Source organism: Stegastes partitus, unplaced genomic scaffold, assembly GCF_000690725.1.
Source record: "Stegastes partitus isolate 25-593 unplaced genomic scaffold, Stegastes_partitus-1.0.2 Scaffold742, whole genome shotgun sequence".
NCBI lineage: Eukaryota > Metazoa > Chordata > Actinopteri > Pomacentridae > Stegastes > Stegastes partitus.
The window spans coordinates 198,712-207,412 of NW_007578473.1; the positions used below are offsets into that span (position 1 = coordinate 198,712).

Consider the following 8,701-nt stretch of genomic DNA (forward strand, 5'->3'; position numbering starts at 1 on the left):
GTCGAAATGTTTGCACACATTTTACACACAGGCATCACTCTCTTCCTTCTCCTCTTAGAGAAAAGAGGTCAAGAAATTAAAACAAAATTTTAAAAAAATGTCAATGGCGTGTTATGGTGGTTTGAGACAAAACAATGGCTGCAAGCATACTGTACTTCTTCAGCTACATACTTAAAAAAAGAAAAGAAAAAAGCATCTGTGAGAAACCTCTAAAATGTCTCCTCTTTCTAAAAGGATTTAGGCTTTAAAAACTGCCCTCTGCTTCCAGCTGAAAGAAGGCGAGAAAGAGGAGAAATGGAGGAGGGGGGTCTACAGTTACAGTCATGGTTCCTCTGCACCTTGTATGTTGTTGGAACTCAGGCTGTCAGGATAAGCTCATGGGATGGGATGAGAGATCAAACGCAGTCATGCAGATAAAACACTTGAGTGGTCTCCAGTGGGAAGGAAGGAGATCAGTTTAGAGCATTATAATCATATGACAATTCCTTTCAAGTCTTCACACAGCAGGAGTGGCTGGTGGGGGATTCTGTTGAAATTTCATAGATTCCTAATGTATGAATCTGTTGTGTCTCTCATTTCTATTCAAATGTTCTCCAGCTTCCTTTCTCTCTCTCTCTCTCATCTTCTGCTTATTTGTAATCCACCAGCCTGCAGCCAGAACTCCCTCTGTTCTCCGCTTTGACCTCCTTTTGCTTCCACTTCACTTCTTCCATCTCTTTTAATGCAATTAACACTTCATTTCTACGTACGACTTCAGAATCCCCCGTTTTGGGATTCAATTAGCATAAAAATTGTTTAATCCAGAAAAAAAAAAAAAGTGGAATTAGACAGCTGAAAATGAGTCACCATGGACACCATTTAAAAAAATTAATTCTGAGTTCTTTGCTTTTATGAAAATAGCACATCTTGTCTTTACCAGTTCAACATCTTAAATGCACAATGTTTTCTGTTTCTTTCTAAAAAATAAAAAAATGATAATCAACCTTGTTTCTAACGAGCGGGTTTTTGCAAAGCTCCTCCAGTATCTGAGGTTATACTCAGCAGGTCTGACAACTGCTTTAGCGCATAACCAGATGTTGCGAAGCGATGTTATTTTGGAAGCATCGGTGTCACATAAGACCTAACCAATTAACCGCTGCTCGACTGGGCCAGGACGAGCACAAAGCCAAAGCAGCAACAGCAACACTCTGATCTCACTGCCTCCAGCCTTGTAGGTCAGAATAATGCCATGGAAACAAACCAATAGGCAGTGACAAACGTGGGGCCTCAGATCTCTTGGCCAATCCCAAACCGGCTGCCAACACTCCACAGCTGGCTGGCCCAGAATCTGCAAACGGTTTCATTGGTTGGGCCCCCGCTCAAAGGCCCCATAGCCATTCTAAGTGCATTGTCAAGGGCCCAAAGGTTCGGGTGTCAAAACACGGAAACAGCTGGCGGCGGAAACACTACGGGAGCAACAATACACAAAAGTAACCTTGATGGTGGACGCATCCTGTCCAGGCAGGAAGAACCCTCTGACCTCGTTATAGGTTCTGCCCTTTGCTCAAGTGTTAACATGGAAATGGAGGTGATGTGACGGAAGGAAAAAGGAGGAGGAGAAGGAGGGGGAGGAGGAGGAGGAGCATGGACAGATGGCAGAAAAGGAAGAGGCAAATGGAGACTCAGAGGAGGAAAGAAATGTAGGGCAAAGGAAGAAGGCAGTAAAAGACCAGGAAGAAAAATAAGGTGAAAGGATCACAAGGACACAAGTCCAGCCAGCACATGGAAGTCTTGTGGCAGAATTCAAGTGGTTTGAGAGGTGAAACAGGACAATAACTAATAAATAATGATTGATCAAACTGTTTTAAGACTGCAGTGAACAGAGGACACCGTGGTCGTGTGTGTACAACATGTGTGAGCAGCAGCTTTCATTAGTTGCATGTTTTTGTGACCACTGTGTATTTGTGACACAAAGGACGATTTCATGGTACCATCCTGGTACTGTGTCGAGCAGCATGACTGAACTGTGAAGCACGTACATGTGCCGCTGCTTATTTGGTGGGAAGGTCTGAGGACAAAGACGGGACAGAAGGCCGTGTTTTCAAATTCTGCCACTTTCTATCAGATTTCTGCCTGTTGCAGCTTAAAAATGCACAAGAAATTAAAGATGTGATGACGTCAAGAGTGGACAAACAAGGACAAGAGGAGCTGTGGTGTCTCACCAGCAGGAAGGTCCTGATGTTGGCGATCTTGTTTAGCTCCATGAGAAGCCGCAGAGCCTTCTCGTGATTGCTGCAGTACTCGCCGTATACTGAGAAACTGTCTCTCTGCAAAAAAAACAAACAAACAGAAGAAAAATACAGGTCAGAAATGCATGTCAGGGACACAGTTTACCAGCGAGTTTGCAGCTGAGATGAATCAGCTGACAGGACAAAGGTTGACAATGTGGAGCAGAAACTTCAGTTTTAACAGTCTGATGAAATTCAGTTGAGCGATTAAACTGAAAGCGATAAACAACCTGCCAGCCGTGGCTCTGTTCATATCATAATGGTAGAGAGATTTAAACGAGCAGAGCATTCGTGGCTTTTTCCACTGTCAGAGTCAGGCTCTTAAACTCTGCGAGCATGTTACCAGACCACAGCCCGGAGAGCAGCGAGCTCCACTTGTACATGCTGGTCTGTGGTCGGGACATCAGAGAACCACACTCACACTGAAGTGACAGAAAGTAGCTTATGTGTCTGCAGCGATAATGCAATTAGGTAGCCTGATAAAGAGTGACGGACTCGTAAATAAGAGACACGCTTCCTTTATGGGCTGATAAAACGTGTCATCCACAGATGGTCCGATTAGAACAAAACGCAGTTGTTTACTTTGGCAGGTTAGATCCGCCTTTGAATTTGTCTTACAGAAGTTTAAATCGCAAAACATATCCATCGTGTTGCCTCATATGATGCTGACAGAGTGGTAGTTTTTGGTTAACAACATCTTTTCTGGAGCAGATGCAGCCGACTATGGCTGCACGTCTACAGCCAAAATGGTAATCGTGGTTATTAAAAAAAAAATACTGAGATCATGATTAGCCTATTAGCCACAATTATTCATTAATTTTAGAAAGATAATGTGCTTTCCTCCTATGTTGTGTTATATTCCTACTAATGTACTAATCTGCATCCAAATAAGACTTAAAATACTCTTTTTCTTTGGCCTTTATTTGAGAGTGCAGTTGAGAGAGAGACAGGAAAGTGGGGGAGAAGAATGGGGGAAGGACCTGCAGGAAAGGGCCATGAGGGGGATTCAAACTCATGACCTCCACATCAGTACTAGAGCCCCTGTACATGGGACGCCAGCTCAACCAGGTGAGCTATAGTGGTGTAAAACTCCTTTACCAGAATTCTCCCAGAGCCAAATAAAACTGTCCCAAGACTTCCTGTCTTCCCTAAACGCCTCACATGCAGATTAAAATAGAAGCTAAATGGGCACTGAGAAGTTGTACATCTGTAATATATCATGCAGCCCTGGAGTTTCATGCAATATTTATGTGGGAACTTTCTGATCACACTTGACAGATACAGACAGGGAATACTGTTTAGGAGTTTATACTTTTATACCCCTTCAACTCACGCACCTGCTTCACTGATTCCAATTAAATGCCAATTTTTACAAAGTTAAACATGTTTTGTCCACTGAAGTGAGAGTGTAACTACAACTACTGAAGAACTCTCATAAAACTTTTCCACTTCCAATGTACTAGCGTTCATCGAGATCTTTGGTCACACTTCTCTTTTTCAGCGTAGCATACGTCACAGTGGAAATGTATAAACAGAATACCGAGGCACAACACTTCCTCTTCTTCTTGGGTGTCAGCATCACACTGTGCAACAAGACAGCCTCTGATGCAGAAGCTTTTGTCAAGCTGCCATTTAGTTTTATTCACAATGTGTAACACAACACCTGGGTCAGTGAATATACAGCGTAGCTGGAAATACATTATTCATGCAGCATATTGTAGTGAACAATGTACACACAGCATCACGGCCGCAGTTAAATTTACACCCTATAGTTTATCGAATCCTATTGTGTATTCTCAGTAACTGGGATGTAAAACCAAGTGCACGGTGGGGCCTAATCATGAAACTGAAACTGTCATCTGAAACAGTCGAGTAAGTGAAATCCAAAACTGCAGGTGCTTGGACGCCACTTTGAACTTTAAATGATAAGCTGCAGCCGTAAAGCTGAGCGTTTGAAGCTGGTTTGGTCATACTGAAGGAATACAAAGGAAACGGTATAGAGTAAAAGAGCTTAGCAGCGTCTTTGAATATCATTCTCGGTTCCAGAAGTTGACAGAACCTTTCAAACAACTGCCAAACCAGCCTCTTGTACGGGTAAGGATGTATGCAAGTGGTTCTCCTCCCACACACACAAACTGAACTTCACTGTTCCTGCTTAGCGTATGTTTTACCTGCAGCACGACAAAGCTAACAGCTCCTTCTATACAACTTTGTCTCTACTCGACCACATTCCCTTGACCGGAAGGACTGAAACATCTTCAGTAGATGTGTAACAGAGTTGTGTTTGGCAGGGGGATTGCTGTTGGATGGTGTGACAGCCCAGATACAGTCAAAATGACTTCAGACAATGTACAACCAGGGAAGCACTTTGGTTTATTTGCTCATATCAACGTGACAGCCTGACAGCAGCAACAGATTCCTGATACATGAATCAAAACTGGTGTCTTCCTATCCAGCCAACACTATTAATCAGATCTACTAAACAGGCTCTGGTGTCTTTTCATAACAGACGGTACAGCTGTAGCTCCATCGTTCATCTCACAGAAGCCAATCAGTCTGCAAAGTCGTACCGAAGCCACCAACATAAAATGCAGGGATGTGTGACAATAACAACGACTGCTCGTGGTTCCAGTCCGTTCACAGCATCGTGCCAAATGCTCCAAATACCAAACTTGTGCACAACTTGCAATAGGTAGCATCTCTATTTTGTTGGAGAGGAGGGGGGAATGCATGAAAACAGTTTGAAAGTATGGAAAAAAAAAACACCAGACTGGTCCTTTAAAGTCCTACTCCAAGCAGACAGCAGCCTAAATCATACTCTCCAACAGGCTGCTACTCATTAAGCTAGTAAACGTGTTATGCCTGTCTGCTTTACCTAATTATTTAGTGAAGAAAGAACCGCCAGCTACAGCTGCACTGAGCAAAGTCTGTGGAAAGCGGCAGTAAACAGAATGACGTGTGTCCCCGCATCAGCATCCTAAATAGTATCGCAGGACCTACTATTTTGAGGTTGTTTGCACCTAAAGTAAACTGTTCCAGGTGATTGTAAAAAGACTATACAAGGAAAAAAAACACACACATGGACCGAGTCAGGCTGGAGTTTTTAGGGACACGTTTGCATTTACAGTTCAATAGCTGAACCTGAAACAACCGTTTAAGCTCTCAATCTGCAATTCAAGCCTTCCGCTCACAAAACAGCGCGCCTATTTATAGATATGTTTACAGCCGCAGCCTACGCCAAGGTAGGTTCTTTTTACTCAATTCAGGCACACCTAAAGCGGCCCATAAGTCCAACCAGTGTCACTTTCAAACATCACAACAGAGTGAAAGACACCAGTTATAACCCAGAAGAACTCAGCGACTGGGGGCTGTTCCTTTGATAAACACGAGTCTGTGTTTGAATTCTTAGTCAGTGGAATGTTGTTTAGGAGGCGAGATGAGAGGTTGGTATCACACACACACACACACACACACACACACACACACACACAGAGCGAGGAATCACGTCAAGTCAAAGCAGAATGGGTGTAGTTCAGAGAGCGCATAATGACACGACTGTTGCTTCGCTGCTCAAACACACGTTCCCTGAAATAGAGCAAATATTGATGTCTCTAATTTCGCTTCTAAAGTGAGTCACCTTTTCACCTCGGCCGGGTTTGAATGATTCTAAGCATCTCTAAACAAGGGATTCTCCATCTGTGTGTGTGTGTGTGAGCCTCTGATCAATGAATTTATTCAGAACTTCCTCCCCTGGTTGGTGACATTAAGATTATATGATTTAAAAAAGAAAAAAAAAACTGCACCTATAGTGATTTAAACAGACAAAGGGACGACGTTGGACAACAGGTTCTCTACTTAGACTTGTTCTTTTTTTACATCTGCAGCCTCCCAAACCATCTTGGCCACATTTGACTTTGAATATCAATGAATCGTCCCATTTTTCTGGCCTAACCGTGAGTGGCAGACAGTGTTGTGGAACAATACGGGAGGTTAATCAAATCCCAGTCATGCTGTTGACCTCCGGTGGAAGGTCAAGGGCTGGAGGGCGCCAGATGGGGCCGACTGATTGGCTGAAAGGTGTCGGCGCTGAAGGAGACAAAAGGTCACGGGTTGGTTAGGAGGGAAGTGTTATAGAGACGAAGGAGGTGTGTGAGAAGCTCAGCACGTCAATAAAAACACACAAGATTAAAGAAGATGGAATACGTATGATAATATGGTTGATTGATTATTCTTTAAATGAGCCTGGCATTAGTTTTGATTAGAAGAAGAAGACCTAAGCAGCAATCTAACCTGAACTCCAGCGTGCAAACAACCAATCTGACATTTATTATGTCAAATATTTTCAGACTGGTGGATGGACATTGTTTGAAACTCACTTTGAGCTGAAGGAAGTTTGGATTATTTTTCTGTATTTTTTGACATTTCTTCACTAACTAACCACTTACTTCCATTATTTCAAAAACAACCGCATTGCACTGAACATTGTAAGATGAGGAGATGTGTTGTGAATGGGCGCTTGATGACTAAAACTAAAATAGAATTTTATTTCTCTTGTCGCATGTTTTTGCAATGGAAAATCCTGCACCTCTCTGGAAACAGCACAACCACAGCTAGAAGGAGAACTTCAAAGTGTCTTTGGTCAGGTATGAGACAATTATAACGCTGGTCTACACCGATTTTGGTGTCAAAGTTGTTTGAGCTGATTTTGGACAATTGCAATGTGCTGAATCCAAGTATTACATTAGTTTTGCTCAATGAGGTAAAAATTTTGATTTGATGAAACATGCAATTTACTTATATTTACCTTTACAGATGTCAACTTTTGGATCATTTATCTTATGAAAAGGATTAGAAAATTAAAATTTTCCTCTAAAATCCGGTTCCATATGAGAAATACTAAAAGAAATCAATCGCTAATGTCAAAAAATGTAATCGATTTAGTGGTAAAATCGATTTTTTAAAATCGAGTTGGCATAAAAACCTGATTTTTTTTATATCAAGTTGGCATAAAAACCTGATACAGAAAAGCAGATGTCATGTTTGGATTCAGCGGTGCAAAAAAATCAGTTAAAAAATCCTAGAGACCTTCAAAAAAATATATTTTTTGTAACCCAGTGTAATGAATCATTAACAAGAACATTTTTAAAAAGCTGAATTTCAAATTATGTATTAACATTTGTTATTTTGCAAACGTTACCAAAAAGAACTAGAACCAACATCCACAGCATGTTGCCCCAGATGTTACTGATGCCAGGTTACAGGGATGTTAGTCTATTTTTACAGAACCTGGTATATTTTGTTCAATTTTAAATGAGACATATCAAACAAAAGGTTATTAATGAAAAATCACAGCTTAAACATCAGTCAGGCGGTTAAAGATTTGATGATTCTCTCTGTTCAGTCACAGCTTCTGGTTCTAATCAATGGTGAACTTTTTCTTTTTAAAGAAAACATGCCTTTCAAAGCTGCTGCTGGGTTTTGGGGTTAAAATGAAGTTATGTCTTCATAACTTAGTAGTATATGTCTTTAAAAATAAAATAATGACAATAACTGAGCACTGTAGTGAAATCCTATTTTAGAGGTGGTGTGTGTGATTCTAATTCAATCCAGCTTTTTGTTAAATTCAGCTCTTTACAGTCAGCTCGCTGTCTGTTCTGTGTCTCTGTAAATGGGAAACAAACACAGCAGGATGGACCAGTCCTCTATTTAAAAGAGTTCTGTGAACATTCGTGCTCATGCACAGAACAGGGGAAGTAGTAGGGACGCTAAATCTGGCACTTCATCATCGTAGCACCAACAAACATGTCGAGCTCCGTTAATGAATCCCCTCCCAGACACTCGGCCTGAACGACACGTGTGTGCAGCTATATGTTGATGAGCCGATTCAGCCGCTTCTTGCCAAGGTGATTGCATGTCATTCACGCCGAGCAGCCGGCACTGATTGTGTAACGGCTTCAGGAGGTGATGCGGTTATAAAGCTCAGCTATAAGGACAGTTCTCAGAGGCAGAAACGGTGTCAAGCAGAGGACAACATTTTCAGTGAGGCAAAAAGGGATATTTATTTCCTGCCTCTAAGAAAGTGAAATTCCATCCTGCTTCTGGCTGCAGACGGACGGTGGAGCACCGAGCTGATGTATTTTTAATGCATTTTTGGCTTAGTGAAAGTGAACTGGAGATAGTTTATTAGACGGAGACAAACAGAAAGAGAGAGAGAAGGAGTTTGAGATTGAGTGCTACCAGCAGAAGCTTTGTCCCCTCTCTGAGTGACACACCATCTCCAGCTCCCCGGACACAGAGCCTTCTTTGTTTGTCGCCTGGGGCCAAATGAGTTCAAACAGAGGGGAGAGCGAGCGGGTGGGAGGGTGTTAGAGCTGCAGAATGGAGAGGGATAGATAGATAGATAGATAGATAGATAGATAGATAGATGGATAGAT

The 8,701-nt window shown here is 42.0% G+C and overlaps 1 protein-coding gene across 1 annotated transcript in view; it reads right to left on the reverse strand.

Annotated features, from left to right (window-relative positions):
- The window catches only part of prex1 (phosphatidylinositol-3,4,5-trisphosphate-dependent Rac exchange factor 1), a 91,058-nt gene that overhangs the window by 62,226 nt on the left and 20,131 nt on the right, over positions 1-8,701 (reverse strand). The window contains exon 4 of the mRNA XM_008291433.1: positions 2,202-2,306. Coding sequence (XP_008289655.1) covers positions 2,202-2,306 — 105 coding nt within the window. The remainder of the gene's footprint in view (positions 1-2,201; positions 2,307-8,701) is intronic.